This window comes from Phacochoerus africanus, chromosome 6, assembly GCF_016906955.1.
Source record: "Phacochoerus africanus isolate WHEZ1 chromosome 6, ROS_Pafr_v1, whole genome shotgun sequence".
Lineage (NCBI taxonomy): Eukaryota > Metazoa > Chordata > Mammalia > Artiodactyla > Suidae > Phacochoerus > Phacochoerus africanus.
This window is the reverse complement of record NC_062549.1, coordinates 18,925,588-18,944,551: the sequence shown is the minus strand read 5'-3', so window position 1 is coordinate 18,944,551 and position 18,964 is coordinate 18,925,588. Positions and strand designations below refer to the sequence as shown.

At 41.2% G+C, this 18,964-nt stretch overlaps 1 protein-coding gene across 2 annotated transcripts in view; it reads left to right on the top strand.

Moving 5' to 3' along the window:
• DEPTOR (DEP domain containing MTOR interacting protein) overlaps positions 1–18,741 on the top strand; it is a 191,679-nt gene extending 172,938 nt beyond the window's left edge. Inside the window, exons 10-11 of one of the 2 annotated variants that reach the window (XM_047783358.1) lie at positions 9,981–10,072; positions 13,217–13,275. In XM_047783358.1, coding sequence (XP_047639314.1) covers positions 9,981–10,064 — 84 coding nt within the window. In that variant the 3' untranslated portion in view covers positions 10,065–10,072; positions 13,217–13,275. Of the gene's footprint in view, positions 1–9,980; positions 10,073–13,216 lie in introns of both variants that reach the window. The other variant, XM_047783357.1, reaches the window with a different exon arrangement.
• Positions 18,742–18,964: the final 223 nt, after the last annotated feature.

Sequence of the window (18,964 nt, the reverse complement as noted above, 5' to 3'; positions counted from 1 at the left end):
AAAAAATAAAAATTATAAATAGTAAAATAATAAAATAAAAATTTTGATATGAATATATAACTCCAATTTGACATCTATTTCCAGTTCCCAAACCAAAACCCAAACTGGCTTTCTTGGGTAGGGACCTGTGCAATGGCTTGTCTCCCTTTCAACAATCTGCAGTCACTGGATTATTCCAGAGGGAGAGGTTGTGCAGGAAGAGGGCTAGAAAAGAAAAACAAATACTTATTTACCATTCACTGGTATTAAATAGTGGGCTTAGTACTTAATCAGATTTGATTCTCGTAATAAACATAATCCCCATTTTACAGATGAATAAAATGTAACTTGGAGACTTTGTAACTTGGCTAAAGTCACGTAACTATTAGGTTACAAAAATGAGGAGTTCCCCTGTGGTATAGCAGGTTAAGGATCTGGTGTTGTAACTGCAGCAGCTTGGGTCACTGTGGTGGCATGGGTTTGATCCCTGGCCCAGGAACTTCCACATGCCATCTGCGTGGGCTAAAAAATTTTAAAAAACTAAAAATGAAAGTTAAATAAATTTTATTGCACTGTATAGAAAATTTATGCACAAAGTATTTATGCATGTCTCAAATTATTACAAGTACTAGTGAAACTACTACACAGAAATTCTAAGACCATGGATTAGTTGTCTACTTCTACAATTTATTTAAACTAATATATAGCATTCATAATATTAGATACATATCTAGGAGTGGAATTGCTGGGTCACAGGTTATACGTATATATTGCATTTAATTAGAGTGACCTTCTGCCTAATTGTTCTATCCTTTATTTGAAAGCAGAGCTTTGTTTTGGTATGTACATTTGTTAGATATCTACATTTATAATTTTTATATCTTCCTAACGGATTGAGACTATTATCATTATAAAATGTCCTTTTCTGGAGTTCCCATCATGGCTCAGTGGAAATGAATCTGACTAGCTTCCTTGAGGACGAAGGTTCGGTGCCTGGCCTCACTCGGTGGGTTAAGGATCCAGCGTTGTCGCAAGCTGTGGTATAGATCTCAGAGGCAGCTTGGATCTGGCATTGCTGTGGCTGTGGTATAAGCCGGCAGCTACAGCTCCAATTAGACCCCTAGCCTGGGAACCTCCGTATGCCATGGGTGCAGCCCTAAAAAGACAAAATGGGCTTTTCTGCATTACTGCCTTTGTCATAAGTCAAGTGCCCATGTGTGAGGTGCAGTTTATAGACTTTCAATTCTGTTACATTGGTCTATGTAACTATACTAATACTATACCATCCTATAGACTATAATAATAGAATATAGCTTTATAATACATCTTTTAGACCTTTGTTGCTGTTGTTATTTCCATATCAAAAACACTTAAGTACAGGAGAGAGACTCATCTTAATTTGTACCCTTCAAAACTTCAGTTCACATATCTAAAAATAATGTCTCCTTTGCAAGTGTAACCAAACTCCTGGCCTAGTTCTTGGCACCTAAGTAACCAGTAAACTAAGGTTGCTATTCATAGTAAGTAGTTGTTCAATCACTAATTAATGAAAGTTATTTTTTCTTATTGAATTTTTGAGCCAAAAGGTGTTTTTTGTTTGTTTTGTTTGTTTGTGTGTGTGTGTGTGTGTGTGTGTGTGTGTGCTGAGCCCATGGCATGCAGAAGTTCCCAGGCCAAGAATCAAACCCATGCCACAGTAGTGACCCAAGCTGCTGCAGTGACAACCCTGGATCCTTAACCTACTGAGCCACAAGGGAACTCCTGAAAGTGCTTTAAAACTCTCTGATGGGGTTCCTGTCATGGCTCAGCAGCAACAAATCTAATATCTGTAAGGATGTGGGTTCAATCCCTGGCCTCGCTCAGTGAGTTAAGGATCCGGGTTGCCAAGAGCTCTGGTGTAGGTCACAGATGTGGCTTGGATCTGGCGTTGCTGTGGCTGGCTGGCTGGCAGCTGTGGCTCTGATTCAGCCATTAGCCTGGGAACTTCCATATGCCACAGGTGCAGCCCTAAAAAAGCCAAAAAAACCCCTCTAATAAATGTACTTTTTTTTTTTTTTTTGTCAGCTCAGTTTATCAGATGCAGAACTAATGCCCGGAGGAGTGAAGTAACATGTTCAAAGTGACTCAGCTCATTGGGTGCAGAGCTGAGACTAGGACTTATCCCCTATCTGCTAGTCCAGTGCTTTCTCCCTTACTCTATAATTAACTTACCCTTGGGAAAAATCCTCACTGGGGAGGAAAAGGAAGGAGAGAATGAGCATATCCCTGGGGATGCACTTCTCAAGAGTTCTATTTTTGCTATGAATAAGCCAAGCTTCATAGACAAGTGAAGGGTGCCTCCCATAGAACATGATAACTCCCATGCTGTGTTAGTCACCTGACGCTAGCATTCTCACCCACCTACAGAAGACAGATGGTATGTCGAATCTTCTGCTGTCCTGTTTCTATTGTGCAGAAAAGACTGCAACAACAAAAAAAGGAATGTGAGTGGAATTGGCGATGCCAGTTAAAGGCACAGATTAGGTGATGTAATCACCATCCATGACAAATGGTGTGGTTGGGGGAGTTTGCTGGCTGAACTACATGCAGCATTGTTAACCAAGGGTAAGTGTACAAGCCTTTATTGGTGTTATGTCCTTCCTCCCAGAGTCTTTAAAGTCTTCATCCAGGAATCATTATCATTCAGCTCACTCAGGCAGAAGAATTACACATAAACTTGGTTCTTTAAACATTGGTTGAAGATCATTGTCAGTAAGACCTGCCAGATCTAGCCCGGATATAAAGATTATCCCAAGGTATTCTTTTATTCATTTATTTATTTTTGTCTCTTTAGGGCTGCACCCTTGACATATGGAAGTTCCCGGGCTACGCATTGAATTGGAGCTATCCTGCCGGCCTGCGCCACAGCCATAGCAACTTGGGACTGGAGTCAAGTCTGTGACGTATGGCACAGCTCACAGCAATGCCAGTTCCACACCCCACTGAGGGAGGCCAGGCGTCAAACCCACGTCCTCATGGATACTGGCCAGATTTATTACCCCTGAGCCACTACAGGAAATCCCCAAGTCATTCCTAAAACATAATCATGCCCCCTTACCACCCTCAATCATTTTCTTCCCAAGTGATGACGATGATGAAAAGAGCATTATTCCATTTTCAAGGCTGGTAAGAGGAAAAATGAAATGCATTGTTCTTAAGAACTTCATTGTGCACGAGAAGTGCTTAGATACCAGACGGAGGTATTTATCCATGGGTGTCGGTGCCAGTTTTAGAGGAGCTGATTGTCTGTGACTCATCGAGGTAGGGTAGCCTAGGGCTTAAGTAGACAAGTTTGGAGTCAAAATCTGGCCGCCACCACTTACTTCTTTATGAACTTGGGCCAGTTAAATTCTTTCTCCGAATATGTACCCTGGACTGTGAGATGGGAATAATAATAGCAATAATATTAATAAGCATACCTGCCCATAGGGTATGTGGGAAATTTATGAGATTACACATGGAAGGAACTCTGGGAGAATTTTGCATTGTGGCTCAGTGGTAACGCACCAGACTAGCATCCATGAGGTTGGAGGTTTGATCCCTGGCCTTCTTCAGTGGGTTAAGGATCCGAAGTTGCCGTGAGCTGTGGTGTAGGTCGCAGATGCAGCTTGGATCTGGTGTTGCTGTGGCCATGCTGTAGGCCAGCAGCTGCGGCTCTGATTCGACCCCTAGCCTGGGAACTTCCATATGCCATGGGTTCATCCCCTTAAAAAAAAAAAAAAAAAAAAGGAGAAGAACTTTGGGAAAATATTAGGTGGTCCTATTAGTGATTAGAGCACTACCCATGTTGACTGGCAAGTTGTAACCTGAGAAGTGGTCCAGATACATGGGTCAAATGACTAGGCTTTCCCAGGTGTGGATAACAAAGAAAAGAAATAACAAATCATCCAGAAAAACATGATTAGTATCCTGACTAGTATCCATGAGGATGCTGGCTCCATCCCTGGCCTCACTCAATGGGCTAAGGATCAGACATGGCAATGAGCTGTGGTGCAGTTTGCAGATGAGGCTCAGATTTGGCGTTGCTGTGACTGTGGTGTAGACCAGCAGCTACAGTTCCAATTCGACCCCTGGCCTGGGAACTTCCACATGCCTCAGGTTCAGCCCTAAAAAGCAAATAATAATCATAAGAATAATTAATTAATTAATTAATTTTCTAAATAGCCTCAAGCTTCATTCTCAGCAGGGCTGGTTGTGGTATATTTTTTGCTGTGTTAATAGTTGAAATTGGTGGTTCACATGTGTCTTTAAAAGTATGTGTGGTAACATGGCAGCAAGTTGGATTATTTTTGGTATTGCCTTTTGAGCAACTTGAATATTATCTGTGATAATAGTTCTAAACTTAGCATTTTATACATTGTTAGGATTAATTTTGACGTCTAGAATTTAGTAAAATTTGACTCTAAAAATGAAATAAACTGCAGGCAAGTAATAATTATAAAAATCTGAAATATCAGCCTCCCTCTTATATTTGAGGCTGTTAAGGTTCAACACCATAGAATGTAATAATGTTAACACTTTGATGAGTACTTCAACTAACTTTTGGTACAAAGAATTCTGGTGGATACTTTATGACACTTTTTTAACATAGCACTGTATCAGAATCACATGATAATGCTTAACAAAAATGCAGATTCTGGAGTTCCTGCTGTGGCACAGTGGGTTAAGAATCTGACTACAGAGGCTTGGGTCGCTCTAGAGGCATGGGTTTAATCCCCAGCCCAGTACACTGGGTTAAAGGATCCAGCTGTTGCCCCAGCTGCAGCGTAGGTTGCAGCTGCAGCTCTGATGCAATCCCTGACCTGGGAACTTGCATATGCTGTGAGTTCAGCCATAAAAGAAAAAAGAAAAAGGAAAAAAACAAAATGCAGATTCTTGGGGCCCACCCCCACGAGTCAGATTTGGCAAGATCTGAGAATTTGCATTTTCTACCAGCCCTTAAGGGTGACTTACATTTATTTGCACCCCAGTTTGAGAGACATTTTTATATTTGGATGTGCTTTTTATACTTAGGCAGTTGCATAGTGAAAATAGCTTAAATAATGTTGACCGAATGGGCAGATGAAACTTCTAACACAGAATTGGCTCAAAATAAGCTTCCTCATTAATTGGTGCATTTCCTGTCGTAAGCAGCATTCAAGTAAGACAGGTGGCATGGCTGGCCCGGATTTATAGAGAAAAGTTCTGCTTTGAGTGGGAGCTTAATCAGGATGATCTCTAGAATACATCTGAATGTTCTATTTGATTAAGAATTTAAGGGGAGTTCCAGTTGTGGCTGTTGCGAACCTGACTAGTATCCGTGAGGACATAGGTTCAATCCCTGGCCCCACTCAGGGGGTTAAGGATCCAGCGTTGCCGTGAACTATGGTGTAGGTCACAGATGAAGCTTGGATCCCACATTGCTGTGGCTGTGGTGTAGGGCAGCAGCTGCAGCTCCGATTGGATCCCTAGCCTGGGAACTTCCATAGGCCGCAGGTGCAGCCCCCACCCCACCCCCAAAAAGAATTTAAGTATTAGCTTGCCCTTAATATCTTGGTTCTGCTTTCTATGTTATTTGATTGGACAAACTTCCATTTCCTATTCACCAGGACTCAGTTCTTCCTGATTATTTTCTGTATCTTTCTGGGTGTTTTTTCTCCTTATGACTCTTTCTGTCTCTGAAATAGTATGTGTGTTGGTCTCCGTCTTGCTACCTGTTTTATATTAATTTCAGGGAGGCCTGAAGCAGCCTGACCTTCCAATCCTTCTTTCTCTTTCAAGACCAGAAAGAGAGAATGAAAAAAAAAAAAGAGAGAGAGAGAGAGAGAAAAGTCAGAGTAATTTTCACATGAATGCAGCCATTTCTGGGATACAGATGACTTGGTGAATACAGGTTTCTATGGCAGTGAGAAGACCCTAAGGTCACTCAGAGGTAGGTGCAGTACCTCTCTCCAGTCTCATTCTCTCTTTGAATGAAACGAGGGATCATGATGAAACTCCAGCCATACGAAAACTAACGTGCAGTTGCATAACCCCACGGGCATGCAATCTATTCAGAGGGTTAGCATGCATCTGCCAGCACTGGTGCAGGAAGAGGAATTAGAGGCGAGATTATTTAGTTGTTTGGCTCCTTATCAAGAGGAAGGCTGAAATTCAGCTTAGGTATTTATCCCAACTTGATCACACCCCAAAATATCTGAGTCCTGCCTCCCTCTTCTTGTTAACTCTTATTGGACCTGCTGGAGTTTTTAGAACTTTTCTTCACTGCCCTCTTGCTCAGAGATATCACTTACCTATGACTTAGGGAGGCTTTATTCTTTCTTTTCGTTAAGGATAACATCTTTCATAACCCTTCTTTTTTGGGGGGGGTGTTCCAATAACATTTTATTTAATTTAATTTTATTAGGTTTTTATTTTTTCTACTCTAGTTGATTTACATTGTTCGGTCAATTTCTGCAGTACAACAAAGTGACCTAATCATACATATAACTCACATTATCTTCCATCGTGCTCCATCATAAGAGACTAGATACAGTTCCCTGTGCTCTACAGCAGGTTCTCATTGCTTATCTACTCCAAATCATATCCTTTCTTTATAAAGTGAAGTTACTCCCCTTTTAGTAGGAGATGAGTTCAGAGCAGTTACATGAGCTCATGATTGAGCTCTTTTCAGTGAACTGGGGAATTGAAAGGATGGCAATCAAATCTCTGAAAACAGATCTGATAAAGATTATTATAAGCAGAAGAAATGCATCACAACCTCACTTGAATTCTCATTATCACCTATGGGTGGCATCTAAGCCCCTCGACCCCAGGTAGGAGGTAATAGATACCTCAGGTATGTCTATTAGGAGGTTATCACGTGTTCTCTGCATTTGTGTGTGTGTGTGTGTGTGTGTACACTTTATAATACAGTAGAGAAATAATTTTTCTTCAGGCTGTGTGCTTCCTGTGGTTACTCGTAGTATGTGTTGCCTTTCAGAACATAGTGTACCACGGATGCTAGTTCTGTTCTATTAGAACTGAATATGTTACATTGCAGTACCTGCATTTCCAGATCATTTTGCACATTTTTAGTAACAGGACACTGGAACTGCTGGAACCCCAGCAGTTTTGGGGACCACTTAGGGAGAGATGACGTCTAATAGCCTGACTCTAAAAATACTACCTTGAATATGAACATGATAAATGTTTGAAAGCCTTTTTTATTTGCCTCATTCAAGGAAAAATTTTGAAATAAATTTCTAAATTTATGTTTTGTTGAGAATTTTAAGTGACACAGAAAGTAGCCCAATCTTAACTGAGTAAGGGCCCCTAAATATCAACATCACAAGATATTTAAGTGAACCCAGACTGTTTAAGTTAAAACTGAGAGAGAAAATGCTTGTTTTCCACTATTCTCTGTATTCCTCAGAACTTGCATGTTACACTTTATAAATGTGTATTTATGTAGAACTGTAGAGTCATATGGACTTCCAGTTCCAGGTGAGGCACCTAGTTCTTCGACCTTGAGCAAATAACTTCTCTGAGATTCCGTTTGTTCTTAAGGATTATATTGATGATCATGAATTGTCAATGGCAGGAACCAGCCATCGTAAGGAAAAAAGAAATTGCTTGGACGTATATCAAGAATATAAGAGAATAGGAGTTCCCGTCGTGGCTTAGCACAAAATGAATCTGACTGGTATCCATGAGCATGCAGGTTCGATCCCTGGCCTCGTTCAGTGGGTTAAGGATCTGTTGTTGCCATGAGCTGTGGTGTAGGTCGCAGATGTGGCTTGGATCTGGCGTGGCTGTAGCTGTGGCGTAGGCCAGTGGCCATAGCTCCAATTTGACCCCTAGCCTGGGAACCTCCATATGCCTGAGTGCAGCCCTAAAAAGCCAAAAAAAAAAAAAAAGAAAAAAAAAAGGAAGGACCTGGGTCTAAAGTCAACACTCTGCAACTCTGCATCTGGAGGGGGTGGAATTCCTCTCATTCTTTGGCTCAAGAATATGCTGGAGCAGAAAACACAAAGCTCCAGCAAATGTCTACATTGAATTAGTGCTAAATTGTCCTGCAAATTACTTGTAGCCTACTTTAGGATGGATTATGGCTTGCTCTCGTGACCTTGATTCTGACTACAACTTCAGCGATGGTTGAGAACTGCTGATTCTGTTGTACAAGGTGTCCTCTGGGGGGGGGGGGGGGGGAAACATGCTATGAATTCATGAGGATAGATTTGTGGAAGTGGGAAAGGAGAAACAGTGATTGGTCTCCTTATGTAGAATCTCACCAATGTTGTAAGTTTGGGAGTGGAAAATAGTGAGGTTTATGACAACAGTGAGTGTTTATTGAGTAAATAACTGCTGTGTTTTCCACTATCTGCTTTCCATGGTTTTGCATGTGATCATGAAAAAAAAAAATGGGTATTTTTAAAGGGAAAGAAGTTCATAGGACCTCGTATTGCTATAGGGCTTGATACTGCAAAGAGATTTTAAATTCATTAATTTGAACCTGTGAGGCTAAGCATTTTTACCTAATTCTGTTTTATATATAAATGATGTCATTGAGGCCTAGAGGCGGACAAATGACTTGAGTTAAATCATCCAGCAAAGGAGCCTAAAACTTAAGTCCATGATATGTTTAAGTTTAAACTTTCAAGTTTAAGTTTAAAGCTTAAATCCTACATCTTTTCCATCGTTACACAGCTGCCCTTTTAAGATGTTCCAATTTTGGTTTATCTAAGTAATAGGTGTAGATATTTTTAGACTTAATAATATAGTATTTTATATATCTTATTTCATTTTTACATTGAAAATATAAAATATGGAGTCCTATGGTGGCTCAGGGGGTTAAGGATCTGGTGTTGTCATTGCTATGGCTTGGGTCACTGAAGTTGCACAGGGTTTAATCCCTGGCCCAGGAACTTCTGCATGTCACAGGCAAGTCCAAAAAATAAAATACAAACAAAATGTAAAACGTAATTTATATTTCATATTATTTATATTTCATTTTATATTAGATTTCATATTATATGTGTTTATATTAATACAGAGCTTGAATTTCTGTAAAATAATAAAAGGATGTGGTGGTTTCCAAGTGTTCTAGTATTTTTACATTCTTTGTGTCATCAATATTAAATTAGTCTATTAATAAATAATTGGAGGAGTTTCCATCATGGCTCAGCTCAAACCCAACTAGTATCCATGAAGACATGGGTTTGATCCCTGGCCTTGCTCAGTGGGTTAAGGATCCGGCATTGCCCTGAGCTGTGGCATAGGTTGCAGATATAGCATGGATCCCACATTTCTGGGGTGTAGGCAAGCAGCTGCCTCTGATTCAATCCCTAGCCTGGGAAATTCCATATGCCGTGGGTGCAGCCCTAAAAATGCCACACACAAAAAAGTAATAATAATAATAAATAAATAATTGGAAGCAGGCCTGTACCTTAATTCCTCAGTTATTATAGTTAAAGAAGAATGATGACGAGCACAGATATGGGAGACATTGTCACTGAATTGGTCAGGTGAACCCCCCACTTGGGCCCTAGCTCTGGTGGAAACCCCCTGCCTCACAGGAAACATTCATTTTCCATTCAGATTTGCCCAGTAACTAACCATGCTGAGATTGAAACAGCATAAGCTCTATTCATTGGCCAGAGAATGGAGAAGCAGGAACTTGGTTTGCAAATCAACTTCTTGCCCAACTCTGGCTAGGGTAACTATAGATACAGAGGAGCTGGGGTTAGGGGAGGGAATTAGAAAAGGAGAGGGAGGAATATTCATTACTTTTACCAGAGCAGGGATGTACTTTGCTGGGAACTGGGGCACTGCCCCTCTTCATTCCTTGTATAGATTCTTCTGGTTGTCATGGCAGTTGTCAACTGTCCTGGTGTTGGTGGGTGTGTCATTTAGCATGCTAATAGGTTACCGTGAGCGTAACCATCTTGGATTTGGCCAGTTCTAACCAGTTCTGATGGGTTCTTGTTTTTCTCTTCTGGCAGCTTCCCCTAAGCCATGGAAAACATTATCCACAGCTGCAGCTTCTGTTCCCTCAAGGAAAGGGGAGGATAAGAGCTTGGGGCTGAGCGCCATGGTAATAACTTCATTGAATTAATCAGTCTCAGCCAGTCTTATCTCCTTTGCTTCCCCTCTCCCTGACTCTGTCCCTTCCTTTTGTCTTCTGGTCTTTCCATTTTACAAGAAGCCAGAAATCCTTTAGGCTCATTCTTAATTGTGCTTTCTTTGCTTAATACATGTATTCATTCAATTCACTCAACAATGAATAATTAGGAGTTCCCATTGTGGCTCAGTGGGTTAAGAACCTGACTAGTATCCATGAGGATATGGGTTCAATCCCTGGTCTTTCTGACTGGGTTAAGGATCCAGTGTTGCTGTGAACTGCAGTATAGGTTACAGATGTGACTTAGATCCTAGCATTACTGTGGCTGTGGCGTAGGCCTGCAGCTGCAGCTCCAATTCGACCCCTAGCCTGGGAACTCCCATATGCTACAGGTGTGGCCCTAAAAAGAAAAAAAAAAAATTATGGATTACTTCACTCATCTCCTATTGCTGCTGTAACAAATTAATACAACTTTGGTAGCTTGAGGCAACACAAATTTATTATCTTACAATTCTGTAGTCAGAAGTCTGAAATAAAGGTGTCTGTAGTGTTGCTGAAACTCAGCCTCTGTCCACCGATGCCGAATAGAAATTCGGGAACAGAGATTGGGGTGAAGGAGAAAAAAATAGCTTTTATTGCTTTGCCAGGCAAAGGAGGCCACAGCAAGCTAATGCTCTAAAGACTGTGCCCTCTTTGGGGGTAGAATCACAGGGAGTTTTATAGTCTAAAAGGAGAAAAACAGATAAAACAGATGAAAAATCAGAATTGGGACAAACATGCATTCTTCTTTCTTTGGAGGAATCTTAGTCATGGAAGGTGGTGTCAGGAGATCTCGGCGTGTGACCGGTCTTCAGGTTATTGCCTTGAATGACAGTACTCACGTAAAGGGCATATTGATCCGAAGTTAGAGCAATCTAGGAAAGTTCCTGAAAAACATGTTCTAATAATCTTTGACCCACAGGCCATGGTGCTCATGGTCCCAGTCGGTAGCTTACAGGTGATTGTGTTCAGGGTGCAGTTACGCCGGGAAGAAGCGCAAGGAAGCGCTCCCAGCCCTTCAGCATCAAAGTCTTCATCTCTAAAAGAAGCATCGGGAGTGTGACTTTTCTCCTAGGTGTGTAAGATGCCTCATCATTGTGTGTATGCTTTGAGGGGGGAGCCAGGACCCTGCCCAGGGCTGTGCTCTTGTCTCTTGACTGTTCCTTCCCTGCGTCTCCATCCCCTTCCTTCCCTCATCAGCAACGGTCTGAACTTGCCCCTTGCAACTCAGGGAAGCCCATGAGGCTGAAGGAGGCCCATTTCCTAAAAAACAAGAAATGGGGGACACAGAAAGGCTTTTGTGCCCAGGAGCCCACAGGGCCCTGCTCCGTGACAGCAGGTCTGCATTCCTTCCAGAGGTCCTGAGGGGAGAATCCATGTATCCATTTCCTTACTGTTTTCAGCTTCTCCTGCATCCCTTGGCTCCTGGTATCACTCTCCTGTTGTCACATCTCATACTTTTTTTTCTTTTCTTTTTTTTTTAGGGCCGCACCCTCAGCACATGGAAGTTCCCAGGCTCGGGGTCGAATCAGAGCTACAGCTGCTGGCCTACACCACAGCCACAGCAACATCAGATCTGAGCCACATCTGCGACCTACACCACAGCTCATGGCAACTCCAGATCCTTAACCCATTGAGTGAGGCGAAGATCAAACCTGCATCCTCGTGGACCCTAGGTGGGATCATTACTGCTGAGCCACAATGGGAACTCCACGTCTCCCATTTCTGCCTTTGACTTATTTTCTCCTTCTTATAAGTACCCTTGTGATGACATTGGGCCCACCTGGATAACGCCTATGTTAAAAGCAGCTGATAAGCAATCCTGTTCTATCTTCAACCTTCATTCTACATCGCTGTGTCAACTAATATATTCCCAGGTTCTGGAGATTAGGACATGGACATCTTTGGGAGTTGGGGGTATTGCTCAACCTACTATGTACCAGGCAACTGTATGGATTTATATCCTGTTTGATTCTGTTTTGCCAATTAGAAGTACCTATCGCCAAAAGCTGGAGATCTGTCTATCTCCTCTTTTTCCTCTGTGGCATCAGCAGTCACTCATATCCAGTGTCCACTCTTCAGACACACAAGAGATATACCATCTTTTAATCTGTGTCAGCTAAATGCAAAGTACGTGACAAATGATGCCACCACCAACCTCAAGAGAAGTTCCTCCGTCTAAGGCAGAGGCTGTGGATCAGTGGCAAGTTCACAGTGACACATCCAGAGAGGCCATTCATTACTGAATGATGTTTTTATTTTTGTATTAGAATTCTCTGTTCTATCACAGATAAACTAATAACTCAGTGTAAAAGCTGACCTTTGTTGGCCTCATCCATTTTCAAAAGGATGGGAGACAGGGAAGGGTGGATAATTTAACATCTCAACTGAGGCGCCGTGGCAAGTGAAAGGAGAAACTTCTAATAATCCTGCAGGAATAATAAATGTAAGAGGGTTTTGGGGGGAATATGAGGACATAGAATATCCCTATACATTGAGTCCAAATGAATAGTAACAGCCATAAACACTGTGACTATGAAAATGTGTTGAGGACTCCACAGATTCAGAGCACTGAAGTAGAAGTTTTACATCCTTGAGCTCATGTAATTCTTACAACAATCTTATAAGGTAGGTATTATTATTATTAATCACCCCTATTTGAAAATTGAGGGAAATGAAGCTTAGAAATTTAGATGCCTAGCTGAAGCTAGTAAGTGGCTGAATGACCCAATTTGGTAACCACATACCTTTTCTAGTACATTGCCTTCTAGGAAAAAGTATAGTTTCTTGGAAATTGTTAAATTGCAGTTGCCACCTGGATATCCTTGGGTACCAGTGTGTAGGAAGTTACTTGGTAAAGATACACAGTGTGGAGTTTCCTGGGGCTCAGCAGGTTAAGGATCTGGCAACTGTCACAGCTGTGGCTCAGGTCACTGCTATGGCGCAGGTTGGGTCCCTGGCACCGGAATTTCTGTATGATGAGGGCACCGTCAAAAAAAAAAAAGAATTCACAATGTCTTTATTCTAGATCTGTGAAAAACCAGGAGCTCTAAGAGATGATTTTTCTTTGTCCTTTAGGTCTGTCAGTTTGTCGTCTCTGTAAATGGGCTTAATGTGCTGCATGTGGATTACCGGACCGTAAGCAACCTGATTCTGACGGGCCCACGGACGATTGTCATGGAAGTCATGGAGGAGTTAGAGTGCTGAGTGGGTGGCCCTCCAGCCCTCCCCAGGGCCTTGGAGGATCAAGACAGAACACAGAGCTGTGCAATGACAAGACTTCCCTGTACATGGATGGCTTTGGACGTACCTGTCTTTTCTCTGTACCTACACATTTTAATTCGAGTTTCATACAGTGTCACTGTTTGAATGTGGAAAACTGGGTCATCCATCTTAAAACAAACAAACAAACAAAAAAACTTATGTCAGGGTAGAAAAGGTTCAAGACACAGAATTTTTTGATATAGCAGCATCATTGCCTTACCCGATTTCTACGTGTAGTTTTCATCCATTGTTTTTTCTCAGTTTGCAGAAAGTTGTTGAAATGTTTCTCTCGCCAAAACAGCAACATGCTAAAATCCCCTTCATAGGAGTCAATAAGGTGTTTTTACAGACCTTAAGTTATACTCCCACCAAAAGCAGCATGGAGCTGTTTATTAGAGGATCTGGACTTCATCAGACTTCAAATTAAGGCAACATCCAAAAGAATAGTACTAGTTAATTAGCATTTTGAAAGTTCTAAAGTGTTCAAGTGCTTAAAAACCATCAAATTTTTGACTTGTTCTTAATTCCTGCCTTTAGTATCAACTTTTAACATGGGTTCTCAATTATGGCATTGGTCAAAAAAAAAATAAAAACTTTATGATAGTGTGGGTAGGGTGGATAGAGAGATTCTACTTAAAACTATGTGTTCTGTTTACTGTTTCTGAGCCTACGTCATTTTGTTCCATCAGTCAACAACAGTGGCTTTCTAGAAATAATCCTGAATATGTTGAATGTGAAAACAGACAAGTTTGTATATACACATATAATTCAAAATCAAGCCCCTGTCAAGATTTCTCTTTGAAGTTGTCCCTTTTTAAATAAAGTATTCTAGAACTTGGCCCATATATGATAAAACTTGAAACTCAATTGCCATATTGGCCTGAATTTTTATTAGCTTTCTAGTGTAACATATTCTAAGGACATGCTGCTTATTTGGCGGGATTATTTTTCACCAAAAGCGCCTTTTTGTGTTATAACTTTTCAGCTCACTTGTATTTATGCATGTTTCTTTCTTTCCTTTTTTTAGTTCTAGAAAAGAATGCATTTTGGGGCTTGGCATATAGAGGAAATTCCTCTAAGAGCCAGATTAGGGAGTCAGGGAATGTTCAGTTCCTCTTATTTTCATATAATGCATTCTGAATGACCAGGTTACTTTCTTATCATGGGTTAACAAAATCTGAATGTTGTACCTCAGCCATTTTTTTTTTTTTTTTTGGTAATAGGTTATTATAATTTAGTAATGGTACTGGTAGAATGGACAGGCCATGCTAACTCACATGTTTCTGGTTATCCAACTTTTTTGTGACCTGTAGTTTTAATCAGAGAATAGAGTTTTGAAGAACGAGAGACTGTAGCTAACATTAATACTCTCGATCTATAGTTGAGAACTGTTATCGTCTGTGTGTGTGTGTGTGTGTGCGTGCACGCGTGCGCGTGCATTTATACTGTGCGCCAGGCTCTGTGCTATGGCTCTTTACATACATGCTGCCTTTTCATCCTCATCACCACCCTGCAAGGTAGAGATTATCCTCCTCATTTTTCAGACGTGGAAACTAAGGCCGAGCAAGTTTAAAAATGGTGTTTAGGGAGTTCCCTGATGACTCTGAAGGTTAAGGATCCAGCATTGGCACCACAGTGGCTCAGGTTGCTGCTGAGGTGCGGATTCCCTCCCTGGCCCAAGAACTTTCACATGCCGTAGGTGTGGCCAAAATAATAAATAAAAATAAAAACGGCGTCTGAAGTTCACACGGTTGTAAGAAATGCGAAGTGATAGAGCCTGGATTCAAACATTAGTTTATTTAATGCTGAAACCCATGCTACGCCCTCTCCCACTCCTCCCCAGCCTTTCCCCATTTGGGGACCTTCTCTCAAGGGTTTATTCTGTACCCAGTGCTCTGCTAAAACTATGCATCGCCTATCCTTCCCGACCTGGGAGGTCAACATTGTCGTTATGTCCATTTTACAACTGAGGAAACAGACTCCTCAAGAAGTTAGTCAGACGCCCAAGGCCACGCAGCTAGAAAGTGGGAAGCCTTACCATTAGACTTTTTTTTAAAAAAATGGTACCATCTTTAAAAGATGCGTCCTAAATGCCTCTTGTCCCCAGGTATTCATTAATCGACAAAAGGAGAAGGAAGGCCTTTGGGGAATGGCATCTTCTTCTTGCCTGCTCTGTGTCCTTTCTACTCGTCTCCTGATGCCCACTGTCTTGGACCTCAGCATGGCACCACTTCCCTTTAGCCCATCTCAGCACCAGAAGAGCACCTGTCTTTTTGTACATCATACAGCCTCCTGCTGTGACATTTCTTTGACTCGGAGAGTGCCATTGATATCTTTGCTCAAATGGACACTAAGGTGAACGAAGGAAGAAGAGAGAAAGATAGATGGAAGGGAGGGAGAGAGGGACTGTTGTTCCCTTTGGCTCCCATCACCCTCAAGGCCAAATGTCAGAGGATTTTTCTTAAGCCCGAGGGAGCATCTCCTGAATAATAACCCCAACCCACCCCTGCCATCCTCACCCTGTGGTTGACGTGTGTGCTCCATTTCCGTAGGGGCCCAGTCTAGCTCTGTCCAGCCTTTGCACATGCAGTTTCTCCTGCCTGGAATATTATTCTTTCTCCTTTGCCTGGAAAAATCTGTTATTTTTCTATGAACACCCTTTAGATATTATCTTCTCTGAAACATCTTTGCCAGTTCTGGAATTGAAGCCCCTTGTCTAAATTCCCATGGACCCCTACACACCAGCCTCCTGTGATTATAGCACTGATGACCTTTACTTTGGAATATTGCCCCGTTCTGTGCCTGTCTCCCTAACTATATTCTGAGCATCTGCAGAACAGGAACTGTGTCTTGCTACCCAGATACTCCCTTCACCCAGCACAGTTCCTGACACAGAGCAGGGTGTCAGCTATCCAGTGGAATATTCTAAGGCATCAACCTGAAGTGTAGTTCATGACACTTCTTATTTAATCATGAAGGGGGTCCTGTGGGTTGGCCTTTGGGGCAGAACTCTGCTAGGATGACCAGCCACAGCTTGATGTGGGACGGACTGGGTTCACACAAACACCACTGGTCAGGGAGCCTGTTGACTGGGGGCTGGCTGATTTGGATGGCTTCATGCATATATTTCATGGTTGGCTGGGGCTCTTGGCTCAGGAGCCTCTTTAGGTGGCCTTTCCCCATAGCTAGTCCAGGCTTCCTCATTAGGCCTCCTGAGATCCAAAAGGGGGAGAATGGAAAGTGCAAGGCATTTCGTAGACTTGCTTCGAAGTCAGGCAGTGTCATTTCCATAGCGTTTTGTTGGCCAAAGCAAGTCATAAAGCTAACCCAGAATCAAGAGGTAGGGAGACAGACTCTCCCTTCTGATGGTAGGAACTGCAAAGAATCTGACCATTTTTAGTCCACCAAAAGCAGGTACTCACTATTTTTTTTTTTTTTTTTGAATAAAGAACCAAGAAGTTACCTAGTTACTGAAAGGCTTCAGCTATCCAGATGTAAATCACCAACCAACCCCTGGGTAGAAGTGTAACCTTTCGTTGTGAATAAAACTCCATGCCTAATGAAAACTTCAGGGTCACAAAATCCCCAAGTAATAGTGCTACATGGAGCCATGGAGAGCACGGTTTTTATTCTTTGCATTTTGCTGAGGAGGGAACAGGTGTGGAACGGTCACATGGCATGTCCAAACTCATGAGGCTTATTGGGGTCAGGGCCTGGGCCAAACGCCAGCCTCCCTCCCTCCAATCCTATGTCCTTTACAATTTAGCCTCCTGCCGTGGAGGGTAATGTGGTGAAAATAGTCCTTTGGCTTCATGTTATTCTTAAATGCAATTGCGCCATGTACCTGTGAAGGTGACAGATACACATTTTAATTAACTCAGGCCTTGGGTTGTTAAATTACAGCATTAAAAAAGCATATTTTGTGTGATGTGTTGACAGTTGAACTGCTTTACAATTTAGAAACTCCATTTCTAAATGTAATATGGAGAATTATTCTAGACAGCAGACTTTCTAAGAGTTGTTATTTCCTGTGTATGCGTGTGACTGTGTGTATCAGTGTATTGTGTGTGAGAGTTCATGGAGAATCCCTGAAATGGCTTTCTTTGTTCCTAAAGAAAACACTTTTGATTTTCAGGTATTTGTATAATGTCTCTCTGTTTTTGTGATAGACTCAGAAATCAGTTTTTGATAATTCATTAGTATAGTATGTGCTATCAGTGCAAATTTGAAAGCCATGTTGATTAATTCTGCTGTAGAGAGAATTCTGCAGCTGCCTTTTGGGTTGATTCTATCATCTGACGTCGTCTTACTAATCTCTGTTAAATAATTGTACAAAGTGATCAGTTTCTAGTTGACAAATGATGGGTTACATGAAGAAGAGATCCATGTTTGGGTAAATTAGATGCGATCAGCTTCACACTATCTTGTCAAAGATGAATGCATTGGAGTGGGAGGAGTTTCTAATGTAAAAATTACTGATTTCAGTCCCAAATGGAGTCTCAGATTTCCCAATACTCATCTCTTTCAAATAAGTTGAGAAAGTAATCTACTTTCAAGATCTATTTGAATGATATTAACTGGTCTCTCCTGTTGAGTATTATTCCTATTTCACTTTGATTCTAAATGATCAGAATAACTCTAGAATGGAGTTCCTGGTGGCCTAGTGGGATAAGAATCTGGTGTTGTCACTGCCCTGGCATGGGTTCAATCCCTGGCCTGGGAACTTCCACATGCTACAGGCGTGGCCAAAAAAAAATAGTAATAACTCTAGAACATTTCAGTTTTGCTGATTGGTTAGAGTCTCTTGGTGTCATTGACCCTGGTTTTACTCATTTAAGGCAGCATTTCAAATGTAATGTTTTCTCTCAGTTCAATACCAAAAGAACAAATCTGCACTGTACCAAAATGAAGTTCATTGTCAAAGTTAGTGTATGGTATTGTCAAATGCATTAATATATGTACTTAATATATATGTTTATTTTTAAATTAGGTTGAAATTTACTTCCTTTCTTAAAAGTTATAGCAAAATACTTAAAATTATAATGTGCAAATAGATGGTATAGCATGAAATAGATGTTAAGTTTTTAAAACAATGTCTTTAGGGTTTCAGCTTTTCCTGTCTTTTAGAACAAATTAGCCATTTTTTATCCTAAGGAAGGGTTGCATTATAAAGCTGATCTACAACTAACCTATCGGAGGAAACACATAGGACTCGTATCTAGTTCTCTAATGTAGCCAAAAGTGCCATTTGTAAAACTACTTGATGATGGATGTTTTCTGAAGCTCTTTTGCCTGGAAAAAAAAAAAAAAGTACATTAAAAAGCTTTTTCTGTACAATATTTGATTTGGAATCATTTTCTCCCTACATAGTTATTGGTAAATGTTATGGAATAGTCTACATGAAAAAAATGCTACGTGGTTGTCTACTATTTTGACGAAACATTCTTTTTTTATTTTCAATTAATTAGGAAATCAGTTACATGAGTCAGTATGCGTAGAGTAAAAGTATGGAGGTCGGGCTAAACTATGGAGATGATCAGTTACTCAGACTACACGCAACAT